General features: G+C 46.6%; 1 protein-coding gene across 3 annotated transcripts in view; it reads left to right on the top strand.

The window, feature by feature from the left end:
- Positions 1-19072, top strand: part of ASTN2 (astrotactin 2) — an 852112-nt gene that overhangs the window by 384404 nt on the left and 448636 nt on the right. For all 3 annotated transcript variants that reach the window (XM_038553226.1, XM_038553225.1, XM_038553224.1), the window contains 2 exons: positions 17417-17501; positions 18516-18590. In XM_038553226.1, the coding sequence (XP_038409154.1) occupies positions 17417-17501; positions 18516-18590 (160 nt within the window). The remainder of the gene's footprint in view (positions 1-17416; positions 17502-18515; positions 18591-19072) is intronic.

Below are 19072 nucleotides of genomic sequence, written 5' to 3'. Positions count from 1 at the left end.
TAGGGCCTGGCACCCCATCCCTCATGTTGTTCAAGGATCAGCTGTACATTAGATTTTCTCTGAGTGCTCTCCAACTTTGAATGCATATTGCAAATATGCATTGAAAGTCAGTGCTCTACCCAGCATTAAACCAGATAAAATGTACTCAGCACTTAGCACAGTGCATGGTACACAAAGCTCAAGCTCAATGAACACTAAGTATTGTTATAGCTATGGTCAAAACATGAATTGCATGAAATGAGAATCGTAGGATTAAAAAAAAAAAAGACAGTTACCGTGAGCCTTAGAAGTCAGGTCAGATTTCCTGGGGGCCGGGGGGACTAGAGTTGGATCATGAAGCAAAACAATGTTGTGATTGAGCTACTGTGTCCAATTGGCTGCCTCCTACCCATATGTGGCTATTTAATTAATTCACATCGCATTTCAAGTGTTCAATAGCTACATGTGGCTAGTGGTTGCCATATTGGAGAGTATAGATGTAGAACATTTCCAATACAGCAAGTTCACTGGGACAGCGCTGTGACACAGGGTAAAGAGTAGAACTACATTTCACACGTATGTTGCTTCTTTCAAATTATTTCTTGAGTAGCAGTGCTGTGCTAGGTGCTATGCTGTGCCCTGATGGAGCTTAGTCTAGTTTAGGGGTCCACAGACTACAGCCCACAGCACAACTGCTGTTTTTCATTAATAAAGTTGTATTGAAATACAGCCATACCCATTAGTTTACATATTGCCTATGAGTCTTTGCTACCATAACATGGTTGAGAAGTCATGACTGTTGCTTGCAAAAGCTAATATATTTACCAACTGAGCCTTCACAGGAAAAAATTGCCAATCTGTTGTTGGTCTAGTAAATTGATTTTGACATCTGAGTTAAAGAAGTGGTTTTGGTATTCATTCATTTATGTATTTGTTCATTTAATATTCAACTGGTATTTATTTCTCAATCATCTAATTCAAGCTGGATCTCAGGTGCTGACAAGAATGAACAGAATAGATAAAAATTGTGGCCATCATAGAGGTCATACCCTAGTGGGGGCAGGAGACAAACAGATAATTAGAGTATATGTAATAACAAATAAATTATATCCTATGTTAGAAGATGATTTTTTTTATAAAGAAGCTGCAGGAAGAGTGGGCTGTGAATGAGAAGGAGAGGGGTGGTTGCAAATTTAAGTAGGGTGTTCAAGGCGGGCATGACCAGGGAGGTGTGGGAGCAAAGCATACTTTGTGGATATCTAGGGAAGGCAGAGTGCAGGCGGAGGGAATGGCCGAGACAAAGGCTCTGAGAGAAGGCTGTGCCTCGAATATTTGAGGAAGATCACATAGGAGAATGTTCATGAGCTTCATTGGACACTAGGTGAGTATTAGGAGCTGGGATCAGCAGGGGACCAGAAGGCCAGAGCCTTGCAGGACATTGTAAGAACATTAGCTTTCATCCTGAGCTCAGTAAGAAGCCAGAGGAGCGTTCTGACCTGAGGACTGATGTCACCTAACTTAATTTTAAAAGGATCACTGTGGCCACTCCATTGAGAAAAATCTATAGGGAACAGGCAAGACTGGTAGCAGGGGATGCTATGTAGGAGACTGATTGGATTATCCAGGTTAGAAGCGATGGTGGCTTGGGCCAGGGTGGTCACGGTGGTGCAGAAAGAAGTTATTGGAATCAAGATACTGCATTTCATTCATTGCAATGATTCACTGAACACAAATTATATGTTGGGCATTGTGCCCAGTGTTGGGGAGAATCAACAAAAGAAGCTGCCATCTCTGTCCCTTGGTGTTTTCTAACAAACTGGTTCCATACTTTTGACATCAGAAAGGAGGGATACAAAGCTATGTCCCCCACATGTGTATGAGATCCAGGACCAGTTTTCACACTGTCTCTGAAGATCCGGGAGAGGATGACACTGTCTTAGTCACTTGGGCTGTTATAACAAAATATCTAGTGGCTTGAACAACAGAACCTTATTTCTCACAGCCCAGGAGACTGGTAAGTCTAACATCAAGATACCACTGAATTGGTTCCTGGTGAGAGTTACCTTTCTGCTTGTGGAAGACCAACTTCTTGACTTTTCTCTGTGTCCTCACGTGACCTTTCTGCAGTGTGTGTGGAGAAAGTACGAGATCTACCTCCTTGTTTCTTATAATCCCATCACAAGGGCCCGCTTCATGACCTCATCTCACCCTGATTATTTCCGAAGGGCTCCACCTCCAAATACCATCATGTTGGGTGTTAGGGGCTCCAACATATGAATTTGGGGAGACACAAACATTTGGACAATAACAGACACCCATGACCTAGGATGACAGGAGAAGTGAACCAGTGACATGAACATGCACTACAAGTGGAGCTCACTACAGTGAGCACTGTGCCAAGCAGGGCTGGGACTCAGGGAGGCATGAGGGAGGAGGCTTGGGCACAAAATCTCAGGGGGCGCTTATCTGAGGGTGTCAACCCTTCATTGCACAGCCCTGAGCACCCCTTAATCTTGGGAGGGAAAAGTATTAACTCATGACAGTGGCCTCTCTAACCTTTCCCCTGAGAAGCCTTTGAAGATTCTGCTGTAGGACCCAGCTAGAGGTGCAAAGAGCAAAGAGGTCCAGGCTGGGAAGAGCCATGCAGACCCTCCAGTCTAACACCTTTCTACAGCTGATGAGGCTGGGGCTCATAGAGCATCAGGGACTTTGTTCAAGTCATTCAGGAAGTTCGTGGTAGAGTAGAGGTCTCCTGACCACCATGCTCAAGCTTGCTTTCTCCATCCCTTGAGAACAACTTCAGCAATCAGATTATTTTATCCCTGGTATGTAGGCCCCCGGCTGGGCCAATGCCTTCAGAAATCTTTTACAACATTTGAAGGTGGTGGTATCAGCTTCTGGCAGTGTTTTTTCAGGTTTGTCTCCAGGCTTATGATCCAATCCACCCATTCATGCAAATAAGTGTTTCTGTGCAGGACATCTGGGGCATGGCGAGTTCCTCGTCAGCTTCATTAACGTCTTTCTTTCACAAACATTGACTGAGACTCAGGCTGAGTCAGTCACCAGGAAGAGAAGCAGATGAGACACTGCCACCACCTCCATTTGCTCAAAATCAAGCTGCCCCCAGTGTGGGCTGTTTTGTTTTTGGAGAGGCAGTCAGAGGAAAAGGGGAAAAAAATGGAAGCACTGAAGTCAGGCAGACCTGGGTTAAAATCTTGGCTCTGCCTGAAACTATCGGGGCAGTTGTGAGCAAATTGCTTAATTTTCCCCAAGCTTCAATTTCCTGCTCTCTTTTATCAAAGGAAAAGGTATTCACCTTTACTAGGTTATTGTGATGATTGTAATCAGTACAAAGTACCTGCTACATAATATGGCAAATATATGTGTTCAACAAATGAGAATTATTGAATCAGGGGCAAAAAGAACCCCCAGTGCTGACAACGCTTAACCCACAAGTCTTAATCATGGTGGAATGGAAGGCGTGCTGACAGATTTCTGAGCAGAAGTGGCCTCCACAAAACTGGTTAAAACACATCGCTCCACAATAGCACTAGCCTTTTCTGGTTGCTTGATGGGAGCCAGCCCATTACACCACACTGCCCTTTCTCTTCTCCTACACTGAGGGCAGCTTCCACTTCAATGCAGGTGATGAAGGGGAAGGTCTCTGAGAAGTGTGTGTGTGTGTGTGTGTGTGTGTGTTGTTCCAGTCTTTTGGTTATTTTTTGTTAAATGGTCTTTTTAATTAAAATTCAATAGATGAGTTTCTACCAGACAACAGGGGTCAGGAGGTGTATGGATTTGATGCTGATCACACCGAGGCTGTCCCTCAGGACAGGGCATCCAGGAATTCAGGATGCTTCACACAAGTCAGGCGAGGTCAGTGGCTCACCCTGTACAGTATGAAGGGTCTGCTACAACCTTTCAAAAGGCCCGAAATGGACTTAATAGCAAAGCCTGACTCCCTGGTGAAGCCTGGTACAGGCCACGTAGACACATGTTGCTTAATTTTAATGATTCATAAAGATTCTCCATCATATACCAGTAAATGTACCATAAAAATATTTTGTGAAAAAATGTGTGTCTTAGTATAATGGGAACCTGTGCTGTTCTGTAATTAAATCATTGTCAGAATGTGGGGGCTTTTTGGGGTAGGGGGAGAGGGGCAGAGACTGGGGCTGGGATTGAGGAGTTGGCCTGGGGTAGGGGTGGCTGAAGGGTAGACCCTGAGGAAGGGTAAGGAAGGGATAGAGGGGCGGGGCCTGGAGAGGGGTGGAGCCTGGGGAAAGGTAAAGGGGCGGGGCCTGGAGAGGGGTAAGGGGGTGGAGCCTTGGGATAGGTAAAGGGGTGGGGCCTGGAAAGTGATAAAGGGGCGGGGCCTGGAGATGGGTGGAGCCTGGGAAGAGGTAAAGGGGTAAGATCTGGGGAGGGGTAAGGGGGTGGGAAATGGGAAGGGATAAGGGGTGGAGCCTGGGGAGTCGTAAAGGGGTGGGATCTGGAGAGGGTTAAAGGGGTAAAGGGGTGGGATCTAGGGAGGGGTAAAGGGGTGGGATCTGGGGAGGGGTAAGGGGGTGGATCCCATTAGGGGCAGAAGGGTAAGAGGGCGAGGTCTGGGGATGGATAAGGGAGAGGGCCTGGGGCAGCGGGTGAGGCAGGGGCTCAGGTGTGTGTGCCTGTGTGAGAATGGGACTAAGAGCGAATAGATGGGAAGTGACGGGAAAGGAGGGGAATGCAGAAAACTCCAGATAAAGAGGAAGAAAAGTAGGGGGAGTGGAATTACCGGGATGTGACTGTGTTCTCTGCTCTAGGCACCTTTACTTACCTTATCTTATGTAATCATTACATTAACCCTCGAAGTAGGCAGACTGCCCTTGTTTCGTCTCTTTTGTGGACAAAGTGGGTCTGGGGACTTACCTTGCGCCTGTCTGACTTACCCTCAAGTTCCTTTCACTGTTGAGGGCTACAGAGGAACCAGGCTTACAGGAGGGTGCGCAGTGAGGAAGGAAGAGGTGCACAATGAGAGAACGGCACACACAGAAAACACAGAGACCAAAGAGGGAAACTGAGGCAGGAGCAAACGCACAAAGACTGAAACACAGAAAGGGTGACGGAGAAGAGAAGAGAGAACTGTTGCCCAGAAGAGAGCCCAGAAGGAGGGGGAGAGGAAGACCATGAATATGGATATAATCAGAAATGAGATTAGCAAAGTGGAACTTAGCTGGGTTCAGCTGAACATACACATTATGTAAAATGGTATCATATTCCAGATGGAAGTGCTGCAGATGACAGTTCTCCAGTTTCCCAGGGAAGCTATAGCTGTGACCCTGCCCATCTGCCTCGAGCTGAGGCTGAGGTCACTCTGAGGAAGAGCCCCCTCTGAACAGAGTGCAGATGCCACATGCTGCCCACCGGTTCTCTTTGTTTTCCCCCAAGTCCTCACCAGCAGGAGACAAAGGCTCCATCCTTGGGGCGTCCGGACCCCCTTACTTCAGGGCGTGGATGGCTGGCTCAGAACACATCCCTGTGTGTGGCCCATTGTACTCCGTGCACATCTGGAAAATCATCATTCTTTCTCGCTTTAATTTTATAAATGAGATTTGATTTTTAAGCTCGCAAAGATAGCTGGTGCTTGAAGAAAGAACCATCAGTGCATCTCTTTTGTAGAGTGAAGAACTCTTTTGCAAAATGAATAATTACCCTCTGCTTAATCTATTTTGTATATTTCACTTTGCCGGTTCAGGTTTTGTGCAAGTGGGAGAACAACTGCATTATTAATCATCCTGTGTCCTGAACAGAATAGTGTATATTTTATCCTTACCGCATCCTTGTGAATAGGACAGGACAGAACTTATGTTCCCCGTCTTCCGGGTAAGAAAGATGAGGCTCAGAGAGATGGAGGATCTTGAGCGAGGCCACCCATCAGCTAGTGGAGAAGCAGAGCCCCAGGGGCCCCTCTTGTCTACATCCTGGCACACTCCGGTGGAGGCGCGGTAGGCGGCCCGGGCCCGGTAGAGCCACCACCGTGGGTCATTTTGAGTGACGTGCAGGATCGTGCTGAGCCATCTTACCTGGGACAGGGTGAGGAGAGCTCTGGCTCCAGAGGCGAGCAGAATGGGATTCGAATCCTGATCCTGTTTCTTTCTTTCTGTGCAAACTGGAGGCCAGTTGTTTAACCCCCCGGGGGCTTCAGTTTCCTCATCTGTAAAATCAGGATGTTAGCCCCTGCTTCACAGAGTGGCTGGGTGGACAAAAGGTGAGAAAGTAGATCAAACATGGCATGCTTAATGAGATCCGTAAGCCGCCCTTAGCCTTTTCTTCCCTTTTGCCAAATTACAGCCAAGGGGTCCGAGTGGGAGCCACGGGCAGGAAAGAACATGAAGGCAGCCAATTTCCCTGTAATGATCATCGTAAAAGCAGGCTGTGCTATGGAGCCCATATGGGGACAGAGCATTCTGGACGCTGTTCAGTGACGGGGGCAGGCCTCATCAACCTTGTGGAACTGAGGGGATAGGGTCTTGGCCAGAGACAGGAAACTGTGCAAAGTCACGGAGCCTCTGGGTGAAAAACGCAGAGCTCAAACCCTGTCCTCGCCCCAGTACCTGGAGTACCTTCTCTGCTTTGAACATCCTCTCTCCATGCACGATGCTTGGATCCAGCGTCTGGACAGGACTCTCTTTGTAGAGGGGATATGGGGGTTTCCAGGAGTTTCCGGACACCTGCAGAATAAGGTGCCTGCTGTGCCCTCTGGCTCTGCTGATTGGAGAAGCAAAAGGGCCCCTATTTCTCACTGTGCTATGACCTTCCTCTGCTCCCACCCTTTCCTCTGCCTGGCAAGTTCCTCTACCCCCGTGGGAGAGAGGCAGAACTCTAGCCTGGGGCCAGGGCCCTGTCTCTGGATTGCAGTCCTGGCCTTGGCACTCTTCAGTTTGTGACATCACGCCACAACCCCTCAGGGCCTCAGTCTCTTCATCTGTACCATGGAGTTGAAACTAGAACCTGCCTGTAGGCTTGTTGTGAGGGCCACATGCGCTACATTACAGTGTCCCCTCTTGTGATTATCCCTCCTCTTCACTGGCACCTCTGGGACCTTGGGGCTGAGTCCGATGCCCTTTCCCGTGACCCTGCAGCTCTCTGCACACGCCCCCCTCCCCAGCCCCAATCACACCTTGTGGCAGCGTGTATTTTCTTCTCAGTGGTACCTGAGTGTCAGCTGCTGGTGGTAGAGAATCGGATGGATTCGTCTTGCGACACGATCCCGCCGGTGCTGGGTGCAGAGGAAGGACACTACTGAGGAATGGTCAGAAGTAAGATCTGACAGAACATGGAAGACTCCTAACTCTGGGAAATGAACTAGGGGTGATGGAAGGGGAAGAGGGCAGGGGGTGGGGAGGACTGGGTGGCGGGCACTGAGGGGGGCACTTGATGGGATGAGCACCGGGTGTTATTCTGTATGTATTCTGTATTTTTATTGGTAAAATAAAAAATAAAAATAAAATAAAATTTTATTAATAAAATAAATAAAAATAAAAATAATAAAATAAAAATAAAAAATAAATTTATTAGTTTAAAAAAAAAAAGATATGGGCCAGAGATGAGGCAGGAGCCATGTGGGGAGGGGAAAGGGAAGAAAGAACCAACCTCTGCAGCAGGAAGCCCGGTCAGGGGCTGCGGCCCTGAGGGGCTGGGGGAGGAAGCCAGAGAGGAAGTAGGGCCCGGGGGAGGGGGAGCCCGGTGACCCCAGCAGCAATGACAGCAACTCACACTTACCTGAGGCCATCTGCATGCACCTCTGGTGACATGGTAATTGGGTTGTTGTTGTTTGGTTTTATTTTAAGAGAGGGAGTGCATGCGGGGAGGAGGAGGGAAGGGCAGAGGGAGAGAGGATCCAGGTGGATCCACGCTGAGCACAGAGCCTGACGTGGGGCTCGGTCTCATGACCCTGAGATCATGACCTGAGCTGAAATCAGGAGTCAGAGGCTTAACCCACTGCGCCACTCAGGCACCCCATGATCTTGTGTAATATGTTCCTGCCAGTCCTTGTGACAGTTTTAAAAATTGGGGTTAAGATGTCCATTTCCTGGACACCTGGGTGGCTCGGTGGTGAGCATCTGCCTTTGGCTCAGGTCATGATCCCGGGGTTCTGGGATCAAGTCCACGTTGGGCTCCCCGCAGGGAGCCTGCTTCTCCCTCTGCCTGTGTCTCTGACTCTCTCCATGTGTCTCTCATGAATAAATAAATAAAACGTTAAAAAAAAAAAAGATGTGTGTTTCCTGATGAGGAAACTGAGGCCCAGAGTAGTGCAGCAGCCAGTGGAGGCCACTAGGTCTGTGCGAAGCAAGCGGAGGCTTCAGCCCCCCCCCCCCCATGGCCTTAATTCCCGTGGGGCTGCTGATTTCCCTCGCCGCGTGTGTTCCCCTTGCCCAGCCCTTCAGGGCCCCCCTTCAGGTGACTTGGGGCGGCGGGGGCAGTGGGGGAGGGCAAGGCCCGCTCGGGCGCCCGTGTGAGGAGTGCTGCGACCCTCCTGGTGCCTGGGACCGGCTGCCTCTGGTTTGATCCCGCGGCTGGTGAGGTTGCCTCAGCCCCTCCGTCCTCACTCTGCCGTAATTTTAATGGATCTCTTCCCCTCGTGCTCTCCTCCTAGACATGATGTGTAGACAGTTGTGCACAGGGCCTGCTCAGGGACAGCCGCGGCCAGGGCACGGGGCCCGCCCTGGGCAAGACCCTGAGGTGGGCGCTCAGGCAGGGCCTGCCACCGGCCCTCAGCGCCCAGGCCATTCCCCACGGCTGAGTCCATGCCTGTAGCCCCCGGTGGCCTTGATGAAGGACTCTGATCTCCATCAGGCCTGACCGCCAGCCTGGGCCACCAGGACCCTTTGGCCTCTGTTGTCTTTTTGTTTTTGTTTTCTTCTTCTTCCTCTTGGCCTCAGAGGCATGAGGGTGAATGGTGTTGAGGGGCCGGCAGCCATCACGGGGATGTCCAGATGTGTCTCAGGTGCTTCTGGAAGAACAAGGAGGAAACGTGTCACTGCAACAGTGTAAGGAACAAAGGGACAGCAGAGGCACCCTTGCGAGGTTGCTTGGATGTCATCCAGACCAACCTTCTCAGGGCACAGATAGGGAGACTGAGTCCCAGGGAGGAAGGAGCCCTGCCCTGGGTCGCACAGCACAGTTGACTGAGCAGACTTCTAGAGAAGTCTTCCTCACTTTCTGAAGATCCCGGTCCTTCCTCTTGTTACTTGGCTGCCCTCAGGCCTTCCTGCCTCCCCCCTCCGTCCCTAGGGAAACACTGACTTCAAGAGACAAGACCTGCGTGTGTTAAAAGAAGAATCAAGGACTGGGATTTGAACAGGGCTTGGAAGGGTGTTTGGGGATCTCTGTGTATTAGCCGCTCATCTTCCTGCACAGGAAGACGGCAGCCTAGAAAAGCAGAAAGATTTGCTCAAGGTTGCAGAGGAGTCATCGTTGTGAAATACATTCCCTGAGGATGCTGCTTGCATTCAGAACTGCCCAGATGAGCTCATGCCTTTACTAAATACCATTTTGCCGCTTAATTTTCTCTTCGCCTCCTACTCACTCTCAACCTCTGGTCTCTCCTCTGCTGAACATCTCTCTCTCCGAGTCTCAGGTTCTGTTCTTCTCAGGGAGTGGGATCAGGACAGACCTGCTGCAAAAAGCAGACCCGGGTCTGCAGGTGGGTCCCAGATGGCCCTGTTATGATCAGTGAACCCAAGAGGAGGTTAGGGCAAGAAAGGTGCAAACAAGGGAGGGAGAGCCATTGAGAAGGCTGGGACAGTTGGCTGGGGCCTAGTCATGAAGGGCTTTGGATGTTAGACTCTGTCCTGAGAGCAGCAGGGAGCCACTGAGAATTTGGGGAATGAGCCATGGGTGTAGCTGCTCTTTGAAAAGATAACTGGCTATCACTCAGATTGATGGAAGGACACGGAAAGCTTACCACCAGTGATGAAACTTTTTCAGCAGTGTTTTTCCAACAGTGTTGAGGGCCTTCCCTGGGCCACTGATAGTAGGAAAGATGGGAAGCGATGGGTCTGAGTGACAACAAAGATGTAGAATCAGTGGCATTGAGGTGCCATTTGGATGTTGAGGGTGAAAAAATGGAGTCAGGTCAGAATTTTCTAGGGTTTCCATTTTAGGAAGAAAGTGGGACCATTATTCATAGAAGGGGGGAATGCACATTGGAGGTGCATCAGCCTTTGTTACACCAAGTCTGCATAACAAACAACCACAATGTTTTATTGTCAACAACTAGAAGCATTTTCCCCTTTGTTATGCAGTTGGATGGACCAGTCTAGCCAGGACTCAGTTGCACTTGTCTCTCAGCTCTGGCTGCATCCAGTTCTGTTCCACATCCCCTGCATCCTCCTTGGACCAGCCACTTCTTAGAGCATGGTTTTCTCATGGCAAGAGAACAAGCCCAGCCAAACAGCACATTTCAAACCTTGGTTCACATCACGCCTGCGATCATCCCATTGGTCAAAGCAGGTAACACACTAAGCCCGCAGACACAGGCTGGGGAAGAAATCTCACTCTTCCCACAGTCAGCCATGGCAAGGTTGTGTGTGCATCCTCCTGTAGGAAGTGAGGACACCAGTCATTCATTCTACCACAGGGCACATTTTCCTTCACCGCAGTCTCCTATGCTCACGCCATTTTCCACAGTCTCTTAAAGCACAGCCTCAGAGAACCATCACATAGCTTGGCAAGTCTCAGAAAGAGACTGGGCTTGGATATCCAGAACCCTGGGCAACCTACCCACCCTCTCCAGGCCTCAGCTTCATAGATACTTACAGTGGAACCAATAACATCATCCTTCCAGTATCATCATATGTACCAAAAGTCATTTGAGTAAGATCAGAACATAGTAGATGCCCAATTAGAAGGTACTGTGCTTCCCCTGTGGGTTATCCCTGCTAGCAGGAACTCAACCTCCATTACATAGGTATTATGTATGGATTTACTGTAATCCACACATAAAATATTTACATTTGAACAGGGGCTCTTTGAAAGAGTGATTTTAATCTTTAGTTATAGTCAGATTTTAGAAATCAGCCCGATGCTAATTTTGGTGTGGGTGAACTGGAGATTCCTCTTCTTCCAAATGCTTATCATCTAGCAACTGATAATTGTCACATTATGGGTGGTTGTCCTTAGCTCCTGTCCTGGTGGTCATGTCTGCTGTTATGATGTTTGTGATTATGTGAAGGAGCATGAGATTTGAAGAGTCTGTGACCTTGAATGAATGACTAGTTTGCATCTAAGCTTTTGTTTCAGACTAGTAGTCCCTTCCGCCTGGTACTGGTCATGAGTATGACCTCTGAGATGACATGCAGTGACATATGGCAAGTGTCTTCACCACTCCTGCCACAGAGCAGGCTCCCAGTGAGGTCATGCTCAGCCCATACCTCTCCTACCATGCTCCTGACCCTGAGCTGGGCTCCAGTGACACAGAGATAGACATGAAGAAGCCCAAGGTGGCCCACTCAGAGTCAGAACAAGAAAGGATGCCATACACACTTACTGCTCTGAGGGCACAGGGAGATTTTTTTCCAAGCTACAGTGACAAGAAGAATAGGAAAATGAACAGCAGCCAGTGTCCCTGGCCTGCGATGATAAGTGATGACTGAGTCGGAAGCAAGTGAAAATGGAATCGTAAGAGGATGACAAGGTGGGAGGTGGGGAGCTGGACAGCAGGCAGACTTGGGAAGAAGGATTTGCACTTATCTAGCTGTTGTGGGCAGGTGATGAGCTTCTCTGAGCTGTGGGGGACGGGGAGGTGGGGGGGGCGGGGGGTGGCAGCCTCTGGCTGATGCTCTCCTCCATGCCCGTGTGTCCTTCAGTAGGAGGAGCAAAGACAAAGGTGACAAGTGTTGCCGGTTCTGGGAATATGGTGACCAGCTTCGGAGATTATTTCATTCAGGTTGCCCCAAATTTACAGATAAAGAAACTGAGATCCCCTTGACTTTGCAGAGGGCCTACCTTGAAATTGCAACCATCCTTCATCTACAAAGCACTTTTTCTTTCCACTAAAACAATTAATGAAATTGGCCCCACCTCTCCAGGAGCAATAATTACAAAAACTCAAACATCCATGATGCTTTCAGCAAGAAGAAATGTGCCAAAGCCTCTACTGCAGACTTTTCAAAGACATCACAGATCTTTCTAGCAGATAGGTGATATCAGTGCTGTTACAGATTAGAAAACAGGTGCAGGGATCCCTGGGTGGCGCAGCGGTTTGGCGCCTGCCTTTGGCCCAGGGCGCGATCTTGGAGACCCGGGATCGAATCCCACGTCAGGCTCCCGGTGCATGGAGCCTGCTTCTCCCTCTGCCTGTGTCTCTGCCTCTCTCTCTCTCTTTCTCTGTGATGACTATCATAAATAAATAAAATCTTAAAAAAAAAAAAAAAGAAAAAAGAAAACAGGTGCAGAGAGGTGAAGCCACTTGATCAAATTTGTGCAAACTCTAAGTGGCAGGTCCAGGATTTGAATCCAAAGCAAGATGATTCCAGGGAAAGTGCTCTGAACTACTTTCTCTGCCTGCTGGTCTTACATGATTAACATGAAGGCAAAGTCCACTCTGAAGTCATTTGGAAGAATCCACACAAGCTAAACTCAAGATGGCTCGTAATTGAGGCATTCTGTTGTTTTCACCCAAGGTTTTATGGAGTGGGAATGTATGTCACATAAAATGAGAACTGAATGAATGGGACCTAGGAGACATGAAGGGTAAATATTTTAAAGCCAGTGCAACTCATCTATAGCTGATAATACAGAGTTTTAGTAACTAGCACGATGAAAATCCACCTAAGTGAATTCTCTTATGGGAACAACTTTAATGAAGAGATTAAGCCCTTTTTAAGGTCTGCATTATCAGTCACATAAATGCATATTTTAAATCTGTTAAAGGTATCTCAGATTCATGATATTAAAAAATAATCCCTGTTTATAAATGTAATAGATTCTCATTATAGGAAATGCAGAGATGTCAGAGGAATACAGCGGGGAAAAAAATCCTAGAAAATGTTGCCAAGTGTACTGAAGCATTGAGATCACCCATGCAGTGGGAAGGATGCCACAGTAGCGGCCAAGTACCCTGGGTCCTAATCTCTACTGGGCCCGAGGCTAGTCTAGTGATTTGACCAAATGTCTTCACTCTTGACGTTGCACTTTCCCTTCTGAGAAATGAAGCTGAGAAGATGTGACCGAGATGATCTTTAAGAGCTGTTTCTGCTCTGTTATGAAATAGAATTCTATTTTAGACATTTCATCAACACTCATGTTTATACTCTCCATTTCCTTGGCAAATACCTGTCCTGGTTATAAGAAAGTTTCTTCTAGTCCTCAGCAGAACTATCATTTTCTAAATGAATTCAGCCTGAATTCATGATAACTACAATATATTTATGTAATCACTCATTCATTCATTCATTCAGCCAATGAGTGGCCTACCCTTCATCAGATTTATAGTAGTTACTAGCATGTGGAGAGGATTATAAAAAGATTTCCGTGATCAAGAAGCTCCCAGCTTCGTGGGAAGAACAGTCAAATTTAAAAAAAAAAAAAAAAGGTTTCTTTATCACATTGGCATAGACATTACTATTGTAAAATATACCTCCTCATTTATTTATGTACCAGGCAGCTCAGCAGATGCTGGGTGCAGCAGTGAGCAAGATGGGTGTGGTTCCTTCGCTCAAGGAAGTTCTTTGTGACAGGAGTAAGGGGACACAGGTGATCGTGGTCAGCACGTGGAAACCAAGTAAACCTGTGTCTCTGGAGAGCTGTCCTTTGATACCCTGGCTGCCCTGGGTATGCAGAAGCAGGGTTGAGGAAAGGACTCACAGAAGGAAGGGGTTAATACTCAGGTCTGGCTGTCAAAAGCTTGCATCTTGCAAGAAGAAAATGCTTGGTTGCAAAGAGTAGAGAGTTAGCTGAGCCAGCAAAATAGGAAATCGCAGTCAATAAAGCCAATAGCCATGGCACTGATGGAAGTCTTCCTGGAGACACCCAGCCCAACTGCTGAGAGTGATCACAGCTCACGCTCAAACAGTGTCCAGAAAGCAAGAATTTAGGGCTTCAGAAAGGCAGCATAAATGACTGACTCTCATCAGCACTCAGAATTGATGACCTTCTCCTTCCAACTTTCCGTTTTGCAGATTGGGAAATTAAGGTCCAGCAAGAAGAAATTGCGTATCCAGTGTGTCTAACGTTATATTCCAGTGTGTATCATAATGGAGGGCTGTCTTGGAATGGAAGGGAAAGAGGAAGAAATTTCTTGAGTATCCACTCCTTAGGTCTTCCTTGAGCCATGAGCCTTATCCTTCACTACTTCAATTTATTCTCACAGTCAGCTCTGTGAGGTTGACATACTATCATTTCCATTCTGTGGATGAGAAAACTGAGACCCACAAAGGTGGAGTGACTTCCTCAAGACCACACATCCAAGGAGAGAGAAAGTGAGGATTGGAACTTAGACCGGTCTGCCTCCAACCATCTCTGCCCTCCCCCGCCGCCACTCCCACTTCCTGTTCTCTAGGCAGCCTTTTAGGGGTCTCGGGGTGGATGCTTCTCCTTCGCAAAATACATATTTGTTGTATAATGAGTGTCAGTAATTAAGGTCTGTCCTGAGAAATGGGAAACTTGCCTGGTAAGCGCATGGGAAAGAAACACAAAAGACAGCCCCGTTTTTCTGTGTGGATTCTCATTCTCACTAATTCCCAAGAGGAGGGAGAGGAGACAGTGGACCTGTGCCCTTTCCTGCAGAGTCACAGATTGATTGGAGAAATCTGAGCCCACGCTGTGCTCTTTCCCTGAAAAAGAAAGGCCCTCCCTTCCCGTGGCTTCCTGCCCTCTCCAGCCTGGCTTCCTGTCCCTCTGCGGGAGGCAGCCATACACTTCTCCCATTATGAATCATGAGGTGTGTGGTTGTGGCAGATCATAAATCAGTCCTGGGAGCCTCGGGGACAAATGCCAGGACTTTTAATATTTAATATTAGACGTATTTAAAGTGGTGAATATTTCATGATGGGACTGTCGCATTTTAACACATCATTAGTGACTCCTACCCCTCCCCATTTTGGTAAATTATTCTCATCCAAATCTCAAGGATCTCAGCCCTCCATTCTCCTCACCTCCGGCAATAGTCAGCTCATTAGGTTGCACACATTCGTCGGAAGACTGGAACTTGCTATTGGAGAGGAGAGTTATGGAGAACATTCCTGCCTGCAAGCAGCCTCCTCCTATTTACCAGGTATCCAGAGAAGAAGGAAAGTACATCACTCTCCCTCTCTCTTCTTTTGGCAATCTTATTCTGAATATTTTTAATACTATCTCTGACACATAATCCTTTACTCTTTCTTCTGTCTTACTACCATTTCAGTTCAACCAACATTTATCAAGCCTCAGCTCTTTGCTAGATACTTGCTAATGCTGAGGTTACAGAGATTAAGCAGCATTATAATGTATAAAACAAATTAGAGAGGGTTTCTTTTTTTAACACTCAGAATGCTTTGTATAAGGTCAAATGTATAACATCTTTAGTGAATCAGTGAAAACAATTGTTGTTTGATGAATATAAACGCTTTGAAGTCAGGAGTTATGGGTGATAGTTGTAGAACCTGTCTTGCCCTAATATATATTCCCTGCTGTGTTTTGTTTTTGTAGCACAAAGTTGAAAAAAAAAAAAAAGACTTGTTTCACAACATCTGTAATTGTAAAAAGCCTGGGCTTGTTGGCACTTTGGCTCCCAGTCTCCATCTCTTCCTCAATGAAACAGAGATGACAGGAGAAGGTGTTTTTATGGGCTTGGTGGTGGTTGTTGGTTTTCAATGAATTTTGCATAAAATGTGTTTACCTGCCAACTGGAGTGAATGTAAGTGTGCTCTCCTGCGTCTGAAATTCTAGTATGTAACATCTGAACGTTTAGCCTTCATTTTCTTTTTACTATTAATGAGATTTAAAAATAAAAGATTTTAAGGGAAATTAAAATCAATCTAAAAGTTGCAAATATCCTAAATCTCTGCCATTGAATTATAAATTTCCGGGAAACATGGTTCGAAAACTCTCTCAGGTCAGGCTAATCAGAATCACTGTAGGATTGAAGAGCTGCAGGTTCATCTGTGTGTGTGTGAGAGAGAGAGAGAGAGCGAGAGAGAGAGTATATGAGTATGATCATCTGAGGATGAGGAAGAAGGCAACCTGATGCCCATAGTCTAGAAATTTATGAGCTATAACAGATAATTATTCATTTAGCTCACCGTATTGAGCACCTGGTCTGTTCTAGGCAGGGGGCTAAGGCAGGGCAGTTCCTATGAGCATCTTCCAAGGTGTGGTCCATAGCACAGTAATCTCATGACCTGTCCCACCAGCAAGCTTCTCAGGATGAAATAGGATTTGGGAAAACTGTTTAGGTATCACTTTCATGAAGAACCACACACACTTGCTCTACAGATAGTCTAGTGTTTCCCATTCATTTTATTTTATAGAATCTATGGTAAGGCATCTGTGAACATTCCACAAATACACCTTAGGGAAAACAAATAACAAATTGAACCATATTCACTACCATCTTAAGGAGTGTACGGTGGAGCAGAACTGATAACTGAAGAGAGGACAGAGAGCTTTGGAAAAACTCTTACTGGATTCTGAACTCTGAAGATATACAAGGAAACTAGACATGTGCTCCTGCCCAAAGTGAGCTTGGGCCAAAGGGAGAAGATGCTAAAGGCAATGTGGGATACTAGCAAGCATTCATGCAACCAGATATAAGATATGGCCAAAATAAAATGATGTATGGATACCTGGGTGGATGGATGGATGGATGGATGGATAGAGAGGAAAAGGGTAGGAGGAGAAAAGGGGAGAGGGAAGAAGAGGAAAGGAAAACCAACTAAGACAAACAACAATAACAACAAAACAAAATAAAATCCAGAAATGATAAATGAAAACAAATTATCCAGAAGGGGAAATCAAAGGTATCTTGGAGAGGGTGACATTTGATTTGAGACTTATGGATGAACATGAGTTGTTCATTCAAGTGGAGAGAATCCCAATGTCTGATTATACTCAATGCAAATGTACTTTATCATAAGTTAAATATTTGAAGATGGGACCTCCATCTGTTGCCACCAGGTCACTTCCTGTTTCCCTCATTAACCCATGGGCCCCATCAGTGTCCTATCTCTGCATCCTCGTGTGAGGCCAAGAATCTGGCTGGGAGTATGGTCAGGACTTGTTGAATGAGTAAGTGAGCAGATGAACAAATGAATAAACTCTTTATTAACCACCATGGTGGGTAGACCAGAACATGCTCTTTCCCTGGGCCTTTTCTAAAACCAGGCAACCCATTGAGAAAACAAGGATGCCAGAGGAGAAGGCTGTTTGGGGCAGATAGTATTTCACAAGACTCCTTTTTCTTTTTTGTTTTCAGGAGAGTGCAGCTGTCATGAAGGCTATGCCCCCGACCCGGTTCATAGACACCTGTGTGTGCGCAGTGACTGGGGACAGAGTGAAGGGTGAGTGGCAAAGGACATCATAGCAGGGACAATGGAGGGCCATCCCCACCTCCTCTGCTCTGTTACTACAGGCCCCAGAACCACTCCACAGAGAGGAGTCTTCTCTACAACAGTTGTGTTCTTATAAAACTAGATGGGTACTGAATCCCATTTCCCACTGAATAACATTTTTGTATTAAAGGCACATGATTGATGAATCTTCTAAAGAGCAAAGGCTCAAATTTAACTCCCTCTCCCAAACTGTAAGTAATCATTGAACACTTCCTTAATCGGACTGATAAAGAAAGAAAATCAGGTTCTGGTCCATAAACTCCAGAATGGACAAGTGGTCATTAAAGTGCAGAGCCCTTTTGTGAAATGGAGACATTCTCTTATAAATAGTCTTACCCAGTACATGGGTTTGAACAACATGAGTTTAAACCACATGGGTCCACTTACATGCGGATTTTTTTTTTCAATAAATACAGTACAGGACTGTTTGTGTATTTTCTTTATGATTTTCTCAACATTTTCTTTTCTCTAAGCCTACATTATTGTAACAATAAAGCATATGATACATATAACCTATAAAATATGTGTTAATCAATGGATTGTGTTACTGGTAAGCCTTCCAGTGAACAGTAGACTATTAGTGAGGTGTTTGGCTGGCTCATTCAGTAGAGAATGCAACTCCATCCCGGGATCATGGCTATGGGCATGATACTTATTACTTATAATACTACTTATTAAAAAAAAAAAAAAGAAGAAGAAGAAGAAGAACAGTAACAACAACAACAAAATAAAACAGTAGGCTATTAGAGTTTGGGGGAATCAGAAGCTACAGGCAGATTTTGGACTGTGTGGGGGTGCCAGTGCCCCTAAACCCCCAGTGTTGTTTAAGGATCAACTATAGTTACTTCTGTGAAATTTGTCTGTAAAGCTACTTTTAAGCAGTGTGCACACGTGAATCCCACCTGCCTCTGACTAATATCATCTCCTATCCCCTTTCTTTCCCTCCCTCCATTCTTCCCACAGACCTTGGCCGTACACTACACTTGAGAGAGGTTATGACCTAGTAACGGGAGAGCAAGCTCCTGAAAAGATCCTCAGGTGAGTTGACAGTCTTGTTGGGGTATGATGTTGGGAATCAGAGGAGGGCCGAGGGAGGAAGTCATGCATTCTTAGTTAGTAGGGCCTGTGAACCTTTAGGGTCTGCTGACTATAGAGAAACCCTCATTGGCATGAATGTACCATCATGGCCCAGGTTGCTATGGGAATCGAATTCCCATTTGTCTGGCATCTAGACCTACAGACTCAGATATTTGAAATGGGCAAGACATTGCTGATTATCTAGTCCAGTGCTTTAAAAATATTCTGAAGCCAGAGAACCTCTTCATGCCACCTCCACGAAATCTTGTGTGAAACTTCAATACTTCAGCTGAGAAAGACATACAGCAAATTAAGTGGCAGAACTGGGAATCAGATTTTGGTTCAAATTGATTCAGAGTCCATGCTCTTCACCTTTGTGCAGACGGCCCCTGCTGACTTAGCAGTCACTTCTGGAACTCCTGCTGGCTCTCAGGACTGCCAGG

This window comes from Canis lupus, chromosome 11, assembly GCF_011100685.1.
Source record: "Canis lupus familiaris isolate Mischka breed German Shepherd chromosome 11, alternate assembly UU_Cfam_GSD_1.0, whole genome shotgun sequence".
Classification (NCBI taxonomy): domain Eukaryota; kingdom Metazoa; phylum Chordata; class Mammalia; order Carnivora; family Canidae; genus Canis; species Canis lupus.
This window is presented reverse-complemented; position numbering and strand designations above follow the sequence as displayed.